Below are 22,467 nucleotides of genomic sequence, written 5' to 3'. Positions count from 1 at the left end.
TCCACCACATTTTGATCAACCTTACAAACGGCGACATAAGTGCGACCGCATTAACAACAGATGGACCAAGTCATGACTGTTATGTCTTGTATTGCAATTTTATTTAACTCAGCTCAAACAAAACAAAAATGTTAAGCATGTAAGAAAAGACTCGTTAACATGAACACAGTATAGTACACCACGCGGATGTTAAAAGAACACGTCTGCAAAGCCACCCTTTCCAAAACGTGCTGTGCCTTCAAGCTCCGCACCCCTCCACAACTTCTTGCAAAATCCCAATTCCTTTTCCCCGCCATACAAGCCAACACAAACGAGTGTTTCCATCACTGAACAGAACATGTGGACAGAGACACTCCTTATCCTAATTCCAAATTACCCCCCCCAAGTAGTACTTTTTTAAACACACTTTACTGGGGTGAGGGACTCGCATGTCTTTCAAACTAAGTGTGAAGATCTCCCCTTAACCCTTGTAGGTCAACATCTGATTGTACTTCATAGTAAAAAAAAAAAAAAAAAAGACTCAACTTGGTGGAAAACAACCAAGCAGATCTTCCTGGAGAGGAACAGTACCAAGGTCATTGAGCTCCCTTCTTCACAGGAACATCTACGCTCTAGCAATACACAAATATTATTACTGGTCATCTATTAAAATGCAACTTCGGAACAAGGCACAAACCACATGGATTCGACGGAGATTGCGACATTTCACCTGTCCGATAAGCGGGTGCGCAGCGCATGTAACATATGCCCGCCTCTACGATGAAATCCCTCGGCAGCGACGAGTGAAAAACCGAAGCAAGGCGACTTTGTTGAGGATGATTGTTGGTTCGAGTCCTTTGGTGAGAAACGGTCACATTGCGGCCGTGACCTTTCTGAGCGCGTCTCGTGGTTTCGTACTAAAGTGCAATAGCCTCTTGGTTGGGTGTTGAAAAATCAAGTGGTGGATTTTGAGATGAAGTATTAAAAAAGTGAATTCAAAGCGGGTATGTCTTTGCTGCTTTGGCTCCAATATGTTCGAAAGGAATGGGTGCATTAAAAAAAAAATACAAATTAAAAATCACATGTTGATCGATTTCAATGTTCCCGGACACCGCCTATGTCGCTTCTGTCTATCTGTTCCCACAACAATTTTGTCACTTAGCGGCAAAAAGATACCAATCGAACAAACGTAACTTCAAATATATTGATACTTTAGCCACGCGTCGGAGCATGTGTGCTCCATCGCCTCCTAATTTAGGTGGTGCACTGAAGATCGGTTTGAAGTTTTGCAACACCCGCTGTGCTATTTGTTTTTGCGTGTTCTTTTTTACAGACTTGTGCGGGGGTCCGTGAACAGCTCGTTCAATGAGATTAGTATCAAATTGTTTACAAGGTGTAAAATAAAAAAATGTTGATCTTAATTGTCTGGAAACGTTTTTGTTACTTTAAGGCAAAAAAAAAAGAAAGTAAGCACACGTGAAAGACTGAATGGCACGTTGACATCCTTGAGGACACCCAGCGCGAGTTTCGCGGGGAAATTGAAAAATCTGACGGCACGTGTCGCTGAGGATGCAGTACGATTTTGGATATAACAGTCGGCAAACAAGCCACGCCACATCATTGCACAAGAGTAATTTTCCTTCCACAGAATTCTGGTAGGCCAAACGGAAACACGGCTGGAGGGGGCTTTTTACAGCAGATGCTACACTTATTGCTTGGAACAAACATGAGAAAGAGGATGAATTTTCTTGGCAGACTTTTTTTTTTTTTAAACCCTCTGCTTCATACAAGAGAAGAGAAATGAAAATATTGAAGAATGATTTTGTTTTTTCTAGCCAAGAGAGCTACCACGGCTGCTGTCGGACTTCCCTCGCCGAAAGACAGACACAAAGAAGATGAAACGATGATGACAATGATGGAGCTACTGCACGTGATATGGCCCGAATGGAATCATTTCTTCTCTCTTTTGTACATATTTAAGTTCAAATAGCATCGGAGGAAGACGAGCTTTGCAGCGTCCAGCAGTGGCGGTGCCGCCCCCCCCCCCCCCTTTGGCATTCATTCACCCTTGTTCATTCGCTCGCACGCACGCTACTATGGCATTACAGGAGGAGGGGTGTGGGGGGGATTTTCCCGTCCCCGTTTTTTCATAAAACATGCTTTTGGATAAAAAAAAAAAATTGCTTCTGCACCAATGAAGCTTACAGTATCTTTGAAGAGTTCTTCTTTTTGTTGCATTTGTCCTCATTTTAAGGAACAAAACAGAAAATGTTTTTTTGTTTTGTTTTGTTTTTGCATAAAGACATGCGCTTTTCTTTCAGACTGCTGAGTCCTCCAGGATGCGGCAGCGGGAGGGTTGAGGAAATTGTGAGGAGGAGGAGGAGTCGCATCAATGCAAGTTATACAAACGTCACGAAGGATGATGGCGCGCCGCGCCGCCCCGGACACCCTCTCAGGTATTCGTAATTGCCGTCTTCATTGTCATGGCCGCTGCTGGGTTTGCTATCTGGTTCTGGGCGGCTGTATCGTCTCGTTTTAGAGTGAGTGACCCAAATGGGGTTACACGCAAGCTTGGATTTGTAGAAGCGGGAATCGGGATCCTCTATGCTGTACTGGACCTGCCCAGTTCCTCCCTGATTGCTGAGGACACACAAGAGCAATACAAAAATGAGCTCAGTGCTAGTCAGGCGCTTTGTTATGCCGCATTTCCGCGACGCGGCTGCATTTTGAAACAAATGATTTTTGTCCAGATTTTACCTTCAATGAGCTCCTCTTTTAGCTTGGACAGCTCCTTCCTCATCTCATCCATAATGTCCTACAAGAGGACAAAAGAGAAGACCCTTGCATTTCCTTTTGCTCCAAATGTCACGATTGTGACGTTAATGCTGGCTGATGGCCTGACAAGTGTATACGACGTTGGGCCAACCTGTTTCAATCTGTCATAGTCAACAGCTTCTGTTGGCACGCCGTTGGCACTTAAGGATGCAGTCGGTGTCGGAGTAGATTTGGGTCTGAAAGAGGAGAGTGGGAGAGGTCAACTATGTGGGTGGGGGGACGGGGGGGGGGGGGCTCATGAACTCTGACAGAAACAGGGAGGTCAGAAATCAGCACAGTATTTGGATGCAAATCTAATCAGCAGTATGTGACGACATCCGCTAATACGCCATTTAGTCAATCGGAGCGTCGCCTTATTTAGGACTTGAGGTTCCACTGCACTGTAATGCTAAAGAGACAGGAAGTGAGACAGGAAAGAGACGTGCAGCAAAAGGAAACCAGCTCGCTGGTGCGTCAGTCGTGTTCGCTTCGTTGCTGAAGGTCCTTCAACAATGACAGGAGCAAGTTAGGAAATTCACAGCAATTAATCATCACGAATTAATGACTCTTAACATGGTGAGCTCCTCCTATTTTGCCCAAATTTCACTCTGACGCTGGGGCACTCATAGTATAAATATGACCCCCCCCCCCCCCAAAAAAAAAGATGTGTTAAATTGAAGTGGTTCCAAAACACTGAACTTGAGGGCGGGTGTACATAAGTATGTGGCACACGTATGGATTTCCCTGGTTTCAGTTTTGAGGAAAGCAGGCAGAGCAGCATGCAAAAAGAAAAAAAAAAAAAAAGTCTCACACTGGCGATGGATTAAGCGAGAACGCACACAATGTCATTTTTGGAACCACAGATGAGCAGAGCCGGACTGCGAGTTGGTCACGTAAGGTAGTGCAACTGCAATGGAATGCGTGAATGAAAGCATTTGAAATTCACTACCTTCCATTAATACCAACTCCATGACAAAACGGGAGGGGGGGGGGGGACTTTTTAAGAAAAGGAGGGTTGTCAAAAGGCTCACAGGTCCCCAAGTCTACCTGTTGGAGGAGTCTGTTGCCATGGGATTTCTCCACGCAGAATCTCGTCTGTGTGAGCAGCAGAAAGAGCGCCTTAGCAAAGAACCCCCAAGCGTCTGCCTGCATGTCCGCAGCCAAGTCTGGAGAATGGCACCGAAAACTCACTGCCGTTTAAGAGATCCCAAGTATGAAAGCCCGCTGGCGTGAAAACGGGAAATCAAGGTCGGATTTGTCATTTCATTTCAACTTTTATTGACTCTGACAATGACGTGTGGGAACTTGTGAATTTGCCAGGCTGTTCCTTTTGGATACTTTGATGATTTGTGGATGAGAATCTCCCCCAAAATGAAAATGCTTTTAAAAAAAAAAAGAAAAAAAAGAAGAAAGCCAGATGAGCGCTTTCAACAAACATAAGCTTTCGTGATGTTAGCAAGCGCTGAGCAACGGTGCAGCATGCTGAACCTGCCCAAAGCTGCTTCAGCAATACCGGAAGGGGACTTCTTTTTTCCGAAGCATTTTTGACCATATCTTCTTAAATCAAACAATGCATATCATTAAAAAGAAATTAGCTAGAAAAAAAAAGAGACCCCCCCCCCATCCCCCCCCCCCAGTGCCGGGGTCAAGATACAGTACCTTCCTATAACTGGTGACTTGCTACCATTCATAGTATTGTTGTTTGTTCTTTCCCATGGCTTCCTCGGCATGTCTGGAGGAAAAGTAAGAAACAATGAACACATTATTTCGCTATTTTAATTGATATATATATGTATGTACGGTATATATTTCTTGATTTGACTCACCTGGTGTGCTACATGCTGACACTTTGGGGGTCGTTGTTATCTCATTCTCCTCCTTTTGGATAAAAAAAAAAAAAAGAGACTCAAATGTTTCACCCAAAGTCTGAATTTAGAGAATGTTTTCAATGGCGTCATGGCAGACATGGAAACGAACAGATCTGATTGGACGTACTGATTTCTGATCGGGTTCGGGTGAAGAGCCCTTCTCAGCAATTCTTCTTCTATTAAGGGCAAGAGTAAGAAAGTGGCATCGCTATCATTTTCTTTCATTTGCTATTTCCGATACAATGCGACAGACGCACAACTGAACACAAGCGTACAAAACTTCAAATTGATTTAAAAAAAAAAAAAACCCTCTGTGGTGGTACCTTCTTGCCAATAAGGCGCTCATCTCCTCCATGAGCCCGCCTCCTCCGGGTAGAGGCCCGTTGCCTCTGGTGTCCGATTTGGCCCCCGCAGCCCCAGTTGACCCCAACAAGGCCGCTGCCAGAGCCACCCCTGCATCGTCACCCTAGAAACATTTTCCAAATTAATTCCTCTTTTTATAGTTTTGGACACTAACAACATAAAAATCAAGGTGAGTATTCTTTGACGACAGGCAAAAGTGTCAAAAGGTGTCACATATTTCTACAAATGTCAATCGTGCCTACCCTTGGCACTTTGCGCAGTTTCGCTCCAGCGAGGGCGGCGGCCAGGCCCGAGACGGGGCGCTCGTCCGCAGGAGAGAGAAGGCCGGCGGGAAGAGGAGGTGCCGGGGGAGGTGTCGGGGCCCCCGGAAGAGGAGGAGGAGGAGGCCCGGGCGGGGACGTAGGGGTCCCACTCGGGGTCAACGTAGGAGGCAGAGGTGGAGGCGGCGGTGGGGGAGGGTGTCCGGACGGCGTTGTGGGCGTGGCGGCCGGGGTGGTGGCGGCCGCCGCAGATGTCGCGGTAGAGCCGGGTGGCAGGGGTGGGGGTGGGGGAGGGGTGGGCGTGGTCGACCCCACTGGCTGCACAACGTCTGTTGGTGGGTGAGTTGGGGGCGGAGAAACAAAGACACAACATTTGACCTTTAGTTGACAATGCAAAATTACATACTTGCGCCAAAAAAAAAAATAATTTAGTTCTCGCAATCGAATAGGCGAATCGACATGCCAGGTGAGTGTTTCAAGACAGCGGGGGTGGGGGGGGTGGGGGGGAATGGAGTAGAAAGTGAACTGAAAGCCTTACCCGGGGGCTGAGGCTGGGGCTGCTCAGAGCACCCCGAATGCAGCCGCTGGCTTTCCGCACTCGCCGCCGCGTCCGAATCGTTGGGCCTCGGCGGGCCCTGGCCCAGAGGGAGGGCCAGGTGCTCGCTGGAAGCAACTGCAGCAACGGGGGGCGCTGTGGAAGGAGAGGGCAAACCGGGAGCATGGGATGAGGCGGGGGGAGACGAGACGCACGGAGAGGAATGGGCCAACGGCGGCGGGGTGGGCGGAGGGGGCGGGGTCGGGCAGGCTACGCCCACAGGGTGGCCGTGTGGCGCGGCGGTGACCGGGGAGGGCGCGGGAAACATCGGTGGGCCGTTGGGAGACGGCGAGGGCGGCTTCTGGGTGAGCGGCGATGGGCCAGCGACGGGCAGGAGGGGCCGCGGCCCGGCGGCCTTCCCCGGCGGACTGCTGATCATGACCGGGGGCGACGGCGGCAAGGGAGTGAAACCGTAGGCGGCGGCGGGGTCGGGGGCCGGGGCGGGAGGCGGGGCTCGGGCAAAGGCCTGCTGTCTCCTCGGGACGGTGGCGTACTGGGGAAGGACCGGGTGGAAGGCGGAGCCAAGCGAAGTGGCGAACCGGGAGGCCGAGTGCCTCAGAGGCGGCGTGGGCGCTGCGGTGGGTGAGGACGGGAGGGCCCCCGCCGCCGGGTGGGACGGTGTGGAGGGAGACGCCGGCGTGGACGAGGTCCTGCTCCGCTCGGCGGGACCGGGGCTGCACAGAGTGCTTTCGAATGCTAGTTGCAACGGACGGACGACAACGCGGGACGGAAGGGAGGAGGCGCCCGCCGTGCAAGGACGACGGGTCGGGAGAGAGAGATGGAAGGAGGGCGGGAGAGAGAGAGGGGGAAAAAGAGAATGGAGCAGATGAAGCAAGAAAGAAAGAAAGAAAGAAAAAAAAAGCACAGCTCAACCACATTTTGATTCTAGGTTATCGAATGCGTCTCAGCTAGCCGAGGTGACGCGCTTTGGTTAGCGGACAGATGCTGCACCAAATAGCTGAAAGAGCAAAGTCGATCGCGGAATGGGAACAAATCCCGATGGAGCGTCCAATCAGCATTAAGTGTCGCAAGTAAGCGTCAACAATGAAAGTTAAAAGCTGATCAAGAAGTGTTAGTAGCAAAGTACACGCGAGCACCTCCAAAAAGAGCAGCCTCTTTTGGCATCTTCACTCCACCCCCCTGATCCCAAGGACTTTGCAAGCATTCATGCTAACGCGGGGAACAAGTCCCCCCCCACCCCCCCGAGCGTCCTGCCAGCATTTTTCCCTGATGTATTTTTAGCTTGTGAGTAACACCGCTGAACCGTGTCGGCCTTGGCGTGTGGTCACGCGTGCATATGCTAATAGGGCCAAGCTAGCAACCAAGCGCGCCGCGACGCTGGCATCCTTTCTGACCCGGCGGTCAATCGCGATTCATTTCTTCTTCTGACAAATCGGACGCTAGGCAATTTCATCATCAGTTGATGGCGGATTACGGCAACAGCGCCGCTCAAATCCGCTGGAGGCGCCTTTGATGAACCGTTGACTCAGAATCAGCCCCCAGCTATGTGGTGACATCACAAACTACAGAAGCCAGGCAGTAGCAAATTCATGCGGTGGTGGTCGCACGACGGTCCCTCACTAGAACGTTAGTAAGTGAGAAACTAAAACATAGCTTGCGCCGTATTATAGCAAACTCTTTTCAACGTTTCACAGCAAACAGCGGATGGCATGATGGAGTGTCCGCATCTGTCGATGCAACACTTCACCCGACACAATTACACTTGCATCCATACACACACACACACGCACACCCTGCAAAAAGGTTAATCAATCGCAATGTCATTTCCCGTAAAGCCACTCATTCAATCAATACAATTCGAAAAAGATTGGGGAAAATATTCATGGAATTGCAAGAAAGACGTAAAAAAACATCATCGAGCGCGGGGAGCCGAGCGCGTGGCTCACCAGCATTGGAGATGCGTCTCCCTCGTTCCCAGTCTTGCTGCTCTCTGTCCAACTGCTCCCGCCGCTCTGGCTCTGGCTCCGCCTTCTCCCTCTCCGTCCGCTCGCGCTCGTCGCGTTCCTGCCGCTCCTGACGTTCACGCTCCAGTCGCTCCCTCTCGGCCTGCGCCTCCTTTTCCCGGAGCTCCCTTTCCTTACGCTCTCGTTCTTGACGTTCGCGCTCTTGCGTCTCTCGCTCCAGGCCCTCCCGTTCCTGACGTTCCCGTTCCTGACATTCCCGTTCCAGGCGCTCTCTTTCCACCTCCTTCTGCCTCTGCTGCTCCTGGAGCTGCCTGGATTGACAAACGCACGTGGACTTTAAATCTAATCAATCACACCGACTCTCAAATTGACAGAATGCGCCGTACGCATATCCGCGTTTTAATGTCTCAAAACAAACAAACGCGCGTTGAAAATGTCAGGTGGAACAAAATGAGCGAAAAGACGTTCATGGCATGGGCGCGGGCCAGCTCGTGACCCTTGTGACCCGCGAGCAACTACTGGTGACATTACATAACATGATTATGATGTAACATTTGCAACCAGGCATAACAGCCACGTTATGCAAGATAAACATTTTGGTGCACAGGAAAGTTGGAAGTCTGCAATTGGCACAACGATACCCTCAAAAGAAAAGTCCTCAATTATTTCATATCGATATGGAGAGAAAGAGAGAGAGAGAGAGAGAGAGAGAGAGATGGTAAATAATAACATTTTGCGCATGATGCAAGCCCATCGGGATTGGTTGATGTGTGGCTGAGCGTATTTGTTGTGTGAGGTTCACGATTTGGCCGGCAGGTGTCAGCAGAATGCAGCGCGAGGCAAGCGTGTGACGTGTCGGTACAGGCTTGAGGCCAAAACAGAGGCTTCAGGCTTGCGACTGGCTCGGCGTCTCGTTGGGTCAAAGTGCAATCTTGCTCGTCGCTGCAGCACGAACAGACGAGCAGTTTACGCGAAAAACTATTTGCGATATTCAAACATTGCGCCTTTCTGCACGGGGATCAACAGATTAAATGGGCGTCCGTTCATACAAAAACTTCCTACAAAGTTCAAAATATAGAATTGTCTTGCTTTGTTATGGTGAGACCAAGAGTTCTTGATACTTTTGGCCTTGTGGGAAAATGTGGAAAAGAGAAAAATGAGCAAAGCGCTCCCCCTCTGCAACTTGGTGGGAAACATCGGAGGGTTCAACGCGGCGAAAAGCCCTCCGCTCTGTTTAACCGGCGTCTTACTCGCCCCCCTGACAAGAGTTGCCGAGGAAACCAACCTTGCCAATGGAGCGTGGGTGGCGGGGAGCTCGCAATTGCTACGGATGCATACATGCAACCGGCAGACGCGTTTCTTTCCGCTTGGCAACAGCTTTCGCCCGAAAGTGGGCACACTGCATCTTGTTTTTTTTTTGGGGGGGGGGGGGGTGGTTTCGGGGCCACCTACAAGTGCTCTGGGGGCCGACGGAAGCGCCCGCTGCATGTCGAGAACAATAAGGACAAGACATACTTTCACATGGGAGTCTCCAATAACACCAGAAAAAGATTTGTCGCTTGTTGCTTTTTGGAAAAAGAGTCGCTGGTGGGGTCTGAAAGCGAGAAAGTCGCTAAATTGCTCTCAAGAGACTTGTATTTGTCGAGAAGAATCAACTCTAATGGAACGGATCCTGATATCGCTTGTTGGGAAGGAAATCCTTAGTTAAGCCATTGTCGATTGCTACAAACCTGTTGTTAGCAAATGAGGCAACCTGAGGCAAAATGGATTGCTGGTTCTAATTAAGGTCATCCAGAGCATGATCAGAAAACTTCCGGGGATCTAGACTGGAGTGGTGCTTTTTTTGAAAAAATGTCAGTCCAACATGAGCTACAGCGCAGGTGGAAATGCTCATTTGACACGCGGGCTCCAGCGGAGTCTGACATGGGAGAGTGTGACGTCATCTTGTTTTGCCACTGTGGCGACAACGGTGCTAAATCTTCCACGACACTCAAGTCTGGCAGAATCTGTTGGCCAGCTGGACTCGCTGGGGCCTGCCCGCTTGTCTCGGAGCAGCACGAAAAGTCAACCGAGTGGATACCAGCGCAGATGGACCATATGGAGCCACTTCGGTTCCAAGGATCTCGTTAGCATCCGATACGCAAACGCTCTCTCTGTGTGGTGTGCGCGCCCTACAAACAAAACACCCCGAATGTTATCCGAGCCAAAAGCAAACACACGGCAGTTAGCGGAAGCGATAGCGGAAGCTAACTACGACTGGAAATACGAGATGGATTCGACATCCGACACATTTTGTTTTGCTACGTCTTCATCTTCCACTTTCATTCAACACATTGACGCGCCCCCTCGCCAATAGGCTTTTGCTCACCCCTCCAACACTCCCACGTGCCGCGTAGCTATTTATACCGCAGCCCATTATTTGCAGCTCGTGTCTTTTTAATCTGAGGGTAGGCGCCGCGGAATTCTCCACCGGCGGTTTATCTTTCCACTCTTGGCCTTTCATTTATGTGCTCATACGTGAGATAAATATGTCAGGCTGACATTCGCTCGCCCTTGGAGGGTCAGCATCTCCGGCCTCGAAAAGGAGGATTAGAGCCCAGTGTGGTGGGAAAGACGGTGGAAGGCACAAAAGCAGACAAACAAAAAACCAAGTCTCATGCGTAGGGATGCCAGAGTAGGAGTCATGCCATCCCTCTTTTGATTTTTCAGTCAAGAGGCGAGCAGCAGCAGTATTCTGGACCAGCTGGAGACACTTCATGGAGGATTCAAGTCTCCATGAAAGTAAAGGTCATTAGCTAATTTCATATAGCCTAGCAAGGCCAGTTAGAATGAAAGGTCATCCCCGGCCAAAAGTACCAACTCATGTGTCTCCTTTCACCTTTTTAGGGCATCCGCGCATTTGGAGAAATGGAACTGCTGGTAAAGAGCGACCCCTAGTGGCCCAAAGGATCTCGGCTGCATACAGCGTATGCGTTGATGGCGGGGAAGAGAAAGGATGAAACTTTAAAAATTAGGGTCACTACTTGGCGCATTTTGTCCATTGCGGGCAGGGGTGATCAACCAAACAAAGCACTGTACACGGAGCTAAAAGGGGGGCTGGGGTGGGGGCGGGGCTGGGGGGGTCATATCAAAAGTTGGACCAGCGACTTGCAGTTCCCTCCAATGAATCTAGCGATCTACTTTGTCTTAACTGCTAAAACTAGGTTGTAATTTGTCATACAAATGACGGCTATTTTGCCAAAAGGGGCGGAAAAAAAATATTGCTCGGAACTGTAATTTGTCACAGATGTTCTTTGTGAGTCAGAAAATACAAACAACATGCTGTTAACTAGCTCCAAGCCTCCTGCCGTTGAAAATGTCGATCGCTTCCAACTTCTTCTCATTTCGGGGGAAAGAAAAGGGCCGACTGGCAACATTTGAGCGTTTCTTCCCTTGGCACTTTTTCTGCCGTCGCGGCCGATTGTCCGAGCGTCCTTTGGCGGACGGCGGAAGACGTCAGAAACTGATGGATTGGATGCGAGCGTGTACACGTGCGAGAAAAAAGACGGAATGGAAAGCAGACCGTACTATGAGACGCGCATACTGTACTGTAACCTCTGAGCAGTTGACCTAAAAAATAAAAAAGCCAATCCACTGAGTCACACTTGAAGAATGCATTACTAGCGAGGCATGTCATTGTATTAGTTATGATTAGGTTTGCATGGGGATGGGGGCGGGGGCGGTGGGGGGGACCAGGCCGCTTACACTTGTGGAGTTAATAATAGCATCATTGTAGCAGGGCTGTGACATCATTCAACGACTAATTAACAGGCCAATATTGGGCCAGAGTCCATATGGCGGGGGGGGGGGGGGGTCACGCTCGGTCTCATTTGAAATCTGAACAATGAGAATCCTGGATTTGAAGAGTCCGCTCGATTGCGTGGAACCGATCGTGAGAGGGTGAATTTCAGAAAGAAGGAAAAGGAGTGGGGGCGACAAAAAGGACAATATCTGAGGGGGGGGGCGCTTTACCTTCTTCGAACGTCGATTTCCTCTGGCGTGGGGCCATTCTGAACATGAGGTGACTGCCTGGGCAACGTGGCACCTGTCGAGAGCAAAACACAGATGAATAAAAGCTAAGCCCCGCCCGAGCTGTCGCTACGTCTCCGCGCAAATTCCATCCCGCCGCTGCTAGCGGCGCTCGCTAGGCCGGAAGCTCCGGCGCATTCCTGAGAGCTGGCGTACAAAACCCGCAGCTGAGCCCTCAATTTCCCGTGTGACCTCAGGTTGCCTGCCACTAAAATATTAGCTCCAACCCCCTAAAAAAAAAAAATCTCTTCACAGAGGATCAAGCGGATGCGGGTGCGCACACCGTGCGGTCCGACGGCTCTGCGTTCTCTCTTTGCGGACCATTAAAGATGACGCACAAGCGCCGGGTGCGGGCTCACGGAGCAAAGCGAGATTTGAAATGATTCAACAAATTCATCTTCAGGAGAGCCAAGTATTTATAAATAAAAAAATGGATGAGTTGGGCAGCGGATGCGATACCGATGGCGTCAGTGAACACTTTTAGCCGGGCAACAGCCAGCCAATTGGAGCCGCTTAGCTCAACGGGCCTTTTAAATATCATGACCCAAACTCTAAAAATGTCGACTCCGTGCTCTCAAGCACATGACCTGTAAAATAAAACGAGGGGGCTGTTTCTATGGGCTCGAGGAGGTTTCTCTGCCTCGGGTTTCGACCCCCAATCCCCCCCCCTCCCCTCCCCTTGCTAAATGGAGTAGCGCTGTCAGAGACCGCGAGGCTACGCGACGACTGCGCCAGTCATAAACCGCCACTAGGGGGGAATATTTGTCACACCTTTCCGTTGAGCTCCGAATAGCACAATGCTTCAAACGTTCCTTCTGCTAGCTTTCAAGAAGTCCAAAACACAAGCGTCGCGGGCCGTGACAAACTCCGAGCCGATGGAGTCGAAAAGCTTTGGGACGCTACCTGTCTCCTGGGAGTTGAGCACCTCCAGAGCGTGCGTCATGGCGCTAGCAAAGACGTTGGCGTCCTCCTTGCTGCCAAAGTTCAGGCCGTAGACCTGCCGAGCATCTCGCCACTGGTGGAAGGTCTGCGTGGCCTGGTTGTACTTCAGTCCCTTGGGAATGGCGCAGTTGATCACCACCTGCACATGGAAGGAGATCAAAGAGATTGATTGATTGATTGATTTCCTGGCGTCACTGTCCGCTGTTAATTTCTTCACGTCGAGATTGGGTGGGAACGTTGCGCGCATAGTGCCGACAATAACCCAGAAAAGATGCCGAGCGCGCCGCAATCCCTTCATCTCTGCGGCATCTTGTGTTCTGACTAATCAGAGGGGGGGGGAATTCCCCAACAGCGGTGAGAATCATTTGACAGCCCCCCCCCTAAGGTTGGTTTTAGAAAACTCATGGAAAAAAGAAAGCAGCAGCAGCACAAGGCTTGGAAAGAAAAAAAAAATCGGAATTGTCGGATTCAACCTTTGCGTTTTGTGCTCATCTCTCGTTCAACAGAGGAAACGGCATCGGCGTGCTGGAAACATACGACTTGAAATGTTTCCCCACAGCCTTTTTTTTTAATTGGGGAAAATATCAAATGCAACTCATCTCGGAGGAGGTGGGGGGGGGGGGGGGGGTAATGCAGCAGAGAAGCACGAGCTTACCACAGAATTCCCAAGCTGTGAAGTCATCCTGTAGCAAACTCTCGGCCGCAGTACATTTCGATACACCATATTTGGTAAGGCGATTTTTATTTTTTTATTTTTGGGGTGGCCAAATGTGTCGCAACCCTCAAATAGACACAGATCCTATTTTTGGCAAAGGGGGGGCTTTGTTCAATGTCGTTCAAACGACCCGCAGCGCGTTTCTCGGGTTGGCGGATGCGCACTGACCTGATGATCTTGGATCTTGCGGCCCACCACGCGGAAGGCGTTGTTTCCCGTGTGGTGGTAAATGTGGACTCTGCTGAAGCCGGTGGAGCCGCCCGCCGGCACCCACTTCTTGTTGCCGTCGTCGTACACCATCACGGCAGCTCGCGCCTGGCAGATACTCTGTTCGCTGCGGGGAAGAGAGAGACGCAAAACACTAAATGATTTCCAGCCGCCATCTTGGGCCGCGTTCCGAGAGCGCCGTCTCCAAACGACGACAACAGAATGAAGAACGAAGACAGTGGAAAGCCCAAAACGAGTCCGACTGCAAACCGAGTCTCCTGCCGGGTGGTCCAAAGCCAAAAAATTTGAGAAGATTTCTGTTCGAGGGCTTACGGCAAATCGATTTTGGGGGTGGCCGACAGCCCCCTCGCTGACAGAATAGATCCGGCCCTGCATTTTTCCATTGATGGCAATGGGGAGAAAGCGGTGGGGAGTCTGTGCTGCGACGGTCGCCCGTTTCCCACCGTGGAAAGCGAAAGGAAGCAAAGTGAGGGTGACGATTGGAGCAGCGGTGCGAAGAGGAAGCACTGGAAGAGCAGAAGAGCTCAGGGGAGGCTCCCCGAGACGTTCGCATCCTTCCTCTTTTTGCGGCCTCCACCTTTTCCGGTTGACTCCCTGCGGCTCTTGGCGTTCTGACGCTACGCCCGGATCGCAAGGCAGCTGCGCCGTCGCAGCTAAAATACGAAAGATCAATCGCACGGACATTTTTCAGAGCGCTTCAAAGATGAGATGTTCAGAAGTCAAAAGGAAGACGTTTATTTCTTGCTCGTGCGGCCGCCGCCTCATAATTTTCAACAAAGGACGCCACGGTTGCTACTTTTTTTTTTTTTTTCATCCATTGAGATGTTTGCCGAGGAGCCACGAGAAAATACCCTCCAACCATCACTATGAGTCATCTCAACCAGATGGTGGGAGGAAAAAAAAAAAAAAGAAAGAAAGAATGAAGCAGGAGAGAAGCGACGACGCGGCGCGATCGTGGGAAAAACACTTTGTCACAAGTGGCCAAATAGAGTGGCCAAGATGCACAGCCATGGCGCAAGTCTTCCAGTCTTCCAGTGACTGGGGGCAGGGGCAAGGGGGGCTGCGGAGGGGGGTATCCACTTCTCAAGCAACCAAATTCCCACGATTGACCCGTCACCGCCGAGAAGACCGAGAAGGAGCGAGTACGTCCACGTGAGGAGACCGCAGGAAACAAAGTTGAGTAGCAAGCACGCAAAGGTGTCGGGGGCACGGTTAATGATGCAATGGCAGCCGGGGCGCGTCGGGGGTGTCGCCGGGGCTCGGGGAAAGCGGCACGTTTAACGAGAGACTTCATCACGCGGGGACAGGGAGCACATTGAGCGCCAAAAGAAAAAATAAAGCACTCCTTGTGCCTCCAAAGCGGCAACTGCAAGTTGGTTGCAGAGCGCAAGGTCAAAGGTCAAACGCCAAAACTCCAACCCGCACAGCCGCCAAGTCAAAAATAAGTATTTACGCAGTGCACAACGCGAAGGCAGAACAACAACAAAGCAAGAGCGAGTCATCTGGCAAGCGGCGTGGCCAACGGCTACCTACCGATGGATTTCCATTTGGGACGCCGGCACGCGTCTTTCACTGAGGACGAAAATGGAGGATGTGCAACGTGGACCAGGAGACTGGACCTGCATGACTCGGCACGCGGCTTCCCTCACCGGCAACCTTCCGCCAGCCCCGCTTCCCTTTCAAGGAGCCTAGAACCCCCCCCCCCCGACCCCCTCAATCGTCTCCCCGTCTTATCAAGGAGCAAATTTCCTTCCCTCCCCGGAGCAAACGGTTGTCCTCTTCGCCGTATCTTAGTGCCGGCGGAGCCCGTCTCGCAGGGATCGAGCAAAAGCCACGGACGACGCTATCAAGGGGATTCCTTACTCATTCATACGCGCCATGTCAGCAAGTGAGAAAGCCAGCGAGCCGTCGGAATAGTCGGCGGTGCTTTTCCCATGGCGGCGGCGGCAACGGCGGCGGCCGCCGACAAGCAGAGTTCATTCAGTTCTGGCTTCCTGGCTGCAGCCGCAAGACGGGTCAGGTATCCAGGCAACAGGCTCTTGCGCTCTCGGGGCTCCGTGACAGAGGCTGTGGGAAAGCTGCCCCCCCTCCCCCCAGCCGGCACAACCATATAGCCGTGGCTGTGGAAGGTTGGCCGTTGGCGCGGAGGGGGTGGGGGGAGGCGGATGTCCCTCTCTTGTGCCGAGGCCAACTCACACGGCTTGCACGTGATGCCTTTCATCTGTCGGCGGCGGCGGCTCCCTCCCTTTTGCTCTCTTCGCTTCTCAGCGCGACTCTCCGCATGCGCTATTTGGAGCCCGCCAGACGCCCACCTCACTCTGCCGCCTCTCTCGCTCTCGCTCTCGCTCGCAGGGAGAGATAAACGTGCGTTCGGTAAGTTGGGAAGAGCATCGAGAATGTTTGACGACAGCAGAAGAAACCACACGGGATGCGAAACGCGCCCTGCGGACTTCCTCTGGCTACGTCATCAACTCGGTGGAGCCTTTTTCCGACTTGGCATCCAGTGCACCTCCCAAATGGTTCTTGAAGATGTCGCAAGTCTTCTACTGGTTGCTATGCCGACATTTGCGCTTGCTTGGGAAATTGCTCTCCGGCGCAAGTCGAAAGAAACTGCTGGCGGCGGCAGATTTTAGCCCCGAGCCGCTTTGGGCTTTTCTAAAAATTGCATTCTTACGCTTATATGCTTTAAACAAAAAAAAGACTTTCTAAAATGGCGCCATTTGTATTTCTTTTCACAGCTGAATGAGATGTTTTCGGGGGGGGGGGGGGCGCCCATGCGGACGTCTCAGGAACAAGTAGGTTCCCGTCTCAAGTGGCAAACGGCTGCCCCCCCCCTCCCCCCGAAAGCAGAAGGCGACGACATGAGGCGGCAAAAGCGATTGTCCTGTTGTCAGATTTGATCCCGACATGCGATCCGAAATCCGCCGGAGCAGCCGGAAACTTACGAGTCACGAGTCATCTTGGCAACGACGACGGCTGAATCCGCCACCTGCGATCCCACAAGAAAATTTGTTCCGACGGGTCTCGCCTCCACTTTCCCCACAGAACTGCTTGCGAGGTTGGAGGACTGACGACTGACTGGCGGGGGGGAGGGGGGGTGACCGAGGTTTAGACTGACTGACTGTGCAGGGGGAGGGGGGGTCACACACACACCCAGCCAGGCTGCCAGCTGGAGCCTACACGCACCCACATTCGCTCACCTCACTGAAGCACGGGCTAAAATTGGAATGGGGGAGGTGGCAAGGGGGTGGGGGGGGGGGGATCAGCGAGCAGCCGCAACTGGTGTACTGCTAGGGGCTGTGAAATTCTTCTGTCGAACGGATGGCTCCTCTTCACCCAAAATAGATATTGCGACCTGCAGGATTATCTGGGGGGGGGGGGGGGGGGGGGATTTGGAGGGAGCCACCAGTCCAAATTCTGCCCATTCCAACCAGATGATGGCGTCTTTTAGAACCGAATGAATAAGTGATGACGCCAGCGACCTGCAAAGTGGTTTCGGTGAAGCCCCCCCCCCCCCCGCCCTCCCAACACTCCATCAACCTGGAACAAGGTTTCAAACTACCTTAACACTCTTCAGTCAAGCGCTCAATCAAGTCCCCTTTATTTCTCTAGCACCTGATCGCAAACAGACTCAAAAGGCTTCACATGGCCACACGACATCCCCTCACCTTAACACCCCCCCCTCCCCCAGGAGGGCAACAAAAAAGCTCCTAAAACCCCAATCCCATTTTTTGATGGAAAAAAAATGGGAAAAACCTTGAGAAGGGGCCGCAGATGGGACAATCCCTCATTCGGGAAGACCAGCCTGCATTGGATGCTGAAAAGAGAAGAAAGCCCCCCCCCCCGTGCACGAATCTCCGCAGAGAGTCTCGGAGAGAATTGAAAGTGCAATCAAGCAGCTCGAACCCGCTTGTGTAGTCCGCAGGCGAAGAGCGACGGCAGCTGAACACAACAAGCTACACTTTATCTCATAAGTGCGGCGTGACTCAGGCGCGTTAAATCTCTGTCGTTTGATAGGAATACTAATGTGCGGGGCGGGGGGCGGAGGGGCGGGGGGGCTGAAGGGAGGGAACAAAAGAGAGAAGATGGACAGCCCGAGTGAAATTGTCTTCATCTTTAGCGGACTTGAAGAAGAAGCGACGTCGCCGTTGACCAACGGTGGACAATCGTTAGCATAGCGCTGCGCAATATATCGCTAGCACAAAAGTAGCGCATCACCTCGCCGTCCAAAATTTTCAATTACTTTCACGCCATTGCCGCCTCAGCCTCTCACGAGGTAGGGGCAAATGGTTGATGGGAGGGGGGGGCAGAGCGATGGCGGAAGGTAATTTGGGAGTCTCGACCCGTGTCAAAAGAACAGCCGCGCGCAACGCAGCTGCCGGCGACGAGAGCAGACATATGGACAGACGGAGCAGCCGCCTGTTTTGGTGCTGGCGCATCCAAGTGCCGAACGGCCATTCAGAGATTTGACGCGTCCGGAAGATTCGCTCGCAAATGGCAACCGTGTTGAAGCCAGAAGAGATACAAACCTCATCTCGTCATTATCCCGAAAGCCGTCCCACGTCATCCCCAAAACAAACCACGGCCAACTGTAATTCAAAGAGTGGATTCAGACGGGCTTAGGTAGGCCCAGTTGCGTTTATTAAAAAAAAAAAAAAAAAAGGCAACATGCTTTTCATTTGTTGGCAGTCATTCCTGGACCGAGAGGACGGCAGTGAATGTAAAAGGAAGCGCCGAGCATCTGGTTTGGACCGGATTAGCGCGCAGCTCCACGGCGCAGAGAGAGACGGAGCGCCGCGCAAAGCCCGGTTGGTGACCTTTGGCCCCGTCGGGATGCCCAAAGGCGGGACCATTGCCGACGTCCTCTGCAGCGCAGACTCGGACAAGAGGCTGATCCCTCGTTGCTTTGCGGCAAGAGGTTGTTGTGAGGTGCCCATATTTTTTTTGGGGGGGGGGGGGCGGTAGGAACTGGACGCACCCTTGCCAAACAGTCAAGGGTGCGTGTGCGCACGCCCACCTTCTCGGGTGTCAAAGTCGAGAGCCGAGACCTCTTGAAAGTTTCATGAGGGGGCTCGTTTTCTTGAATGGAGCGAGTTCCAACAACGAGTTTGACTCCAATCGAACGGAAAATAGAAAAAAGGACGACGGGACGTGATCGCTCATCCGTACGGCAAATTTGCTTTCCTCTTGTTTGATTCTCGAGGAGCAAATCGCATCTGCTGGCCAAAGAAAGAAAGAAAGAAAGAAAAAGGCCTTTTCCATGGGGAAACGGATTCCTTCCGCAAGCCGGCGATGAAAAGCCAAATAGATGCGGACAATTCTCGCCACGCCGGAGCTGCCGTGAGCCGGCTGCAAAACGCTCAAATGAATTATTCAGCACACGCGCGGCGGCGGCGGCGGCGGCGCTTGTCGACGCAGCGACGGGGGCGGCGCCGCCGTGCCTTGCATGGAAGGGAAACAATTAGAAAAAAACTTTTGCTCAATCGCTCCCGTCGTCAACCGGCATGCCTCTTGAGAGAACTTTTTCAGACACTTTTGACTTTTTGGGGGATTTAAGGGGAGGCTCGACCGATACATGGGGGGATGGGGGGGCAACATGGGTCTGAAGGGACAGGTCGCATCTCTCCGTACGCCGTCGGCCGGCGTCAGTTGAGTCGTTTAAGGACACGCAAGTGGTTGAACCTTGCTTGCGTCATCTCCCGCGAGCCAACGATGGATTTCGGGAAGGCGCCACTAGAGGGAGCCGAGGTGTCGACGGCGACGAGCGAAAGCCGCGCCGCTCCGTCTCGGGTTCCGTTTTCGGGCGACTTTTCTGTTTGCGAGCTGCGCCTGGCCTTCGTCTAGACGCTCCGCTGCAAGTTCGCGGCATTCCATCCTTTCATTCCCACGACGTGATGTCAGCGGCGGGAACTTAGCAAAGCGGCGGCGCGGCGAGGACGCCCGCTCGCAGGGTCAACAAACAAGCCTTTCGTCAGTCACACGTGAACTGAGGCACATATTTCGAGCCGGGGCAAACATCACTTTCCGTCAGCGCTGCAGTCACACTGGTGCTCTTGTTACCGCGTGGAAGGGGAGGGGACGTCAGGGAGGGGGGTCGTTATGTTGTGGGCCGCTGAAAATGGACAGCGTGCCGCTAATGTGCCCCCGACCCGCAGATTGGACGCATTTCAGTTCAAGGCAACTTTCCGGCCCTGAAACGAAGGCATGGAATGAATTTGATTGGCATTCCCGAAATGGCCTGACAAACGACTGGTCGCAGGCCAACTCAAAGTGGCGAGTTGCGACGCGGCACGTTAAGGGGTCTCGGCTTCTGTCCTTTGTCGTGACTCTTTGCACTCGGTGGCTTATCTCCCTCGCCTGGACAAGCCCGCATCAGCGCGACGTGCGCCTTGACACATTGCAGGCAAATCAACTGACAGCCGCCATTTTTTTTTTCCCCGCTCATTATTTCGGCCCGGGCTCGGCCAAACGTTGCGTACGGCTTGAAGGTCAGTGCGGGAATTTGCCGTTTTCTGTCTGCGGATTCGTCACGAGCCACATCCAAATCGCTCGGCCGCATGTCTGTTCAATTCTTCAATCAATGAACCTTTGAAGAGGCGCCGCCGTATCTGTCCTGGCCGCTGGAAACGAAACGTTAAGCGTGGCTGCGCGGCCCATCTGCCGCTCGGCGTCCCGCATGAGTCAGCTGTGGGCAGCTGAGTCTGCCATTCATACGGACACGTTACGCACTGAAATACCGCCGCCGCCGCCACCATCTGGATGCAGATCCGCCCCCTTTCAAACACAGCAAAAAAAAAAAAAAAAAAGCAAGGCGAAAAGCTTGTTTACAAAGCAAATCTTCTCTGCCGTCATGGTTTTTTTTTTTCAGTGATGTCAGCAGATGCACTTCCAGTAGGCAGACATTTCCAAAGCTCATCTATCAGAAAGAATAGCAAGAAGATGGCAACAAGCGTGAAGACACTTCAGTTGTTTTCATGCCGCAATGTGCACTGCGAGCTGCTCCTCAGCAACAACTCAAGCTTTTGTTCACTTCGGCTTGGCCTACAGCTGGATTCACTTACTGCCTTTCTTTAAAAAAAAAAAAAAAAAGGGGAAAAATCTGAAGAAGAAGCCTTTATCCACTCTGCATGTCTCCTTGTTTAAGACAAATCCACAATGGGTTTTCTCACAGGTTTAAAAATCAATCAATCAATCAATCAAAATTGCACGCTTGTCCTGAAGTTGTTCGGGAACGAAATGAAATGACGGGCGGATGGGTTCTTGCGCTTTGGGATTATTATTGCTCTTCCAAAAGACGGCCAGCTTCAGGGTTTTGGTGTTCACAGACAAGCAGCGCATCTCAGTTTGCCACAAAAACGATCAGCTGATCGCATGTGAAGTGGAGAATCCCATTTGCACTTCGCTCAGTGAGCTTCTCTCATCCGGGTCAGAATGTTGCCGACGTTATGCACATGTTTGTCTCCTCTGACAATCCTTCCTTCTTGCAGTGGACATTTCGGCTGTGCACACACACACACACACACACACACACACACACGAAACGCTCGGATGCACCCATTTCACTGGGTTTGGCCGTGTCTCTGTGCGACTCGTGTGTGTCCGCCTAACGTTGCATGAAATACACCGCACCCCATCATAATCCCCCCCGTGCTGTGTGGGAGCAGGAGCAGAAAACGGCCACCACACGCGCCATTCCAAAACACAAAATGCTGCACAAGCAAGTTAGCGTCGGACGAGGCAGTCGGCGGTCACAAAGCTGACACCGCGACATGAGCCGATCTTAAAAAACAGCCTCGCGGGGACGGCCCTCGGTGGGGGTTCTGGGATCTCATTGACGTTCAGACTAACTTTAGGGAGCTGTTGTTTGAGAAATCCGCACGCCGAGCTCGTTTGCATCGACCGTGGGTCGAACGCTGCTCCCAACTTCCATCACGTTGTCGCACGGCACCGAAAGATTCGTCTGCATGGTGTCTTGAACACAAACTGGCGCTTACCTCATGGTCAAAGTGTTGTCCCGTCGACTAGTTCACACACAGGCTGGGATTTCGATGACGCGTTGAATTGTTTGGTAGTTTTCAGCAAAGTTCACGGTTCGAGGGTGCAAGGCGAAGAGGTGAATGGGACGGGGCGGCGGGTCGGGGAGATTTTCAATTTGTCCAAGAGCCGATAAAAGTAAAAAAGAAAGAAAGAAAAGAAAAAAAACAAATCGAAGTCCGCGGCGGTCAAATCCTACATGGTCTTTTGTTGCTCCGCTTCTGGTGACGGCTCAGTGAAAGTGGGAAAGAAGGAAATCGGCAGTTTGTCGGGGTTTCGTGACGTACTTGGAGACGTGATACGGCGCTTCGCCGCCCGGATGGGCTCAGCTCAGCTCAGCTCAGCGGGTTCCCTGGAACGAGTGATGCGTTCAGAGACATGCCGTAAACTTTACCATCAATTCTGCCTTTCACTTCGGCCAAACCGCTTTAAATTCCCTTCAAAAGCATGTTGATAACATACATCCAAGATAACTGGGCCAAAGTAACTTACTATACATATTTTTTGTTGTTTTGTCTTTCAGCGGCTTTCAATTGTATCGCACTTTGCCACCTACAAGCCACTCGGCCCGCTTCTATACTGACACTGCCTTCGAGAACAACTGGGGGTTCAGTATTTTTCTCAAGGACACTTTAAACATGGTCACAAGGTCCAGGGATTGAAGCCACAATATGTG

At 51.9% G+C, this 22,467-nt stretch overlaps 1 protein-coding gene across 7 annotated transcripts; it reads right to left on the bottom strand.

Annotated features, from left to right (window-relative positions):
- Positions 1–79: 79 nt before the first annotated feature.
- enah (ENAH actin regulator) lies at positions 80–22,136 on the bottom strand. Of its 7 annotated transcripts, none has more exons than XM_052053240.1 (15): positions 21,752–22,136; positions 13,698–13,863; positions 12,776–12,953; positions 11,816–11,888; positions 7,787–8,115; positions 5,823–6,575; positions 5,267–5,628; positions 4,985–5,127; positions 4,789–4,837; positions 4,620–4,671; positions 4,453–4,525; positions 3,841–3,888; positions 2,906–2,990; positions 2,737–2,794; positions 80–2,619 (listed from the first exon to the last, which is right to left on the bottom strand). In XM_052053240.1, exons 1-15 carry the CDS (start codon positions 21,754–21,756, stop codon positions 2,582–2,584), a joined length of 2,412 nt encoding a protein of 803 aa, XP_051909200.1. In that variant the 5' UTR covers positions 21,757–22,136; the 3' UTR covers positions 80–2,581. The 7 variants fall into 7 exon arrangements, with proteins under 7 accessions (XP_051909200.1, XP_051909198.1, XP_051909197.1 ...); XM_052053238.1 differs by lacking the exon at positions 21,752–22,136 and adding an exon at positions 16,703–16,763; XM_052053237.1 differs by lacking the exon at positions 21,752–22,136 and adding an exon at positions 15,621–15,855.
- Positions 22,137–22,467: the final 331 nt, after the last annotated feature.

Source organism: Hippocampus zosterae, chromosome 19 (genome assembly GCF_025434085.1).
Source record: "Hippocampus zosterae strain Florida chromosome 19, ASM2543408v3, whole genome shotgun sequence".
Lineage (NCBI taxonomy): Eukaryota > Metazoa > Chordata > Actinopteri > Syngnathiformes > Syngnathidae > Hippocampus > Hippocampus zosterae.
The sequence above is the reverse complement of the archived record's forward strand: the minus strand, read 5'-3'. Positions and strand labels throughout refer to the sequence as shown.

Excerpts from the sequence above, each read along its gene's own strand:
- enah (XM_052053234.1), bottom strand. The coding sequence starts at position 15,382 with ATGCAGGTCCAGTCTCCTGGTCCACGTTGCACATCCTCCATTTTCGTC. Across the intron at positions 12,954-13,697 it reads GCAAGATCCAAGATCATCAG|GTGGTGATCAACTGCGCCAT; the intron begins GTCAGTGCGCAT and ends TTCCATGTGCAG. Across the intron at positions 2,795-2,905 it reads ACTATGACAGATTGAAACAG|GACATTATGGATGAGATGAG; the intron begins GTTGGCCCAACG and ends GTCCTCTTGTAG.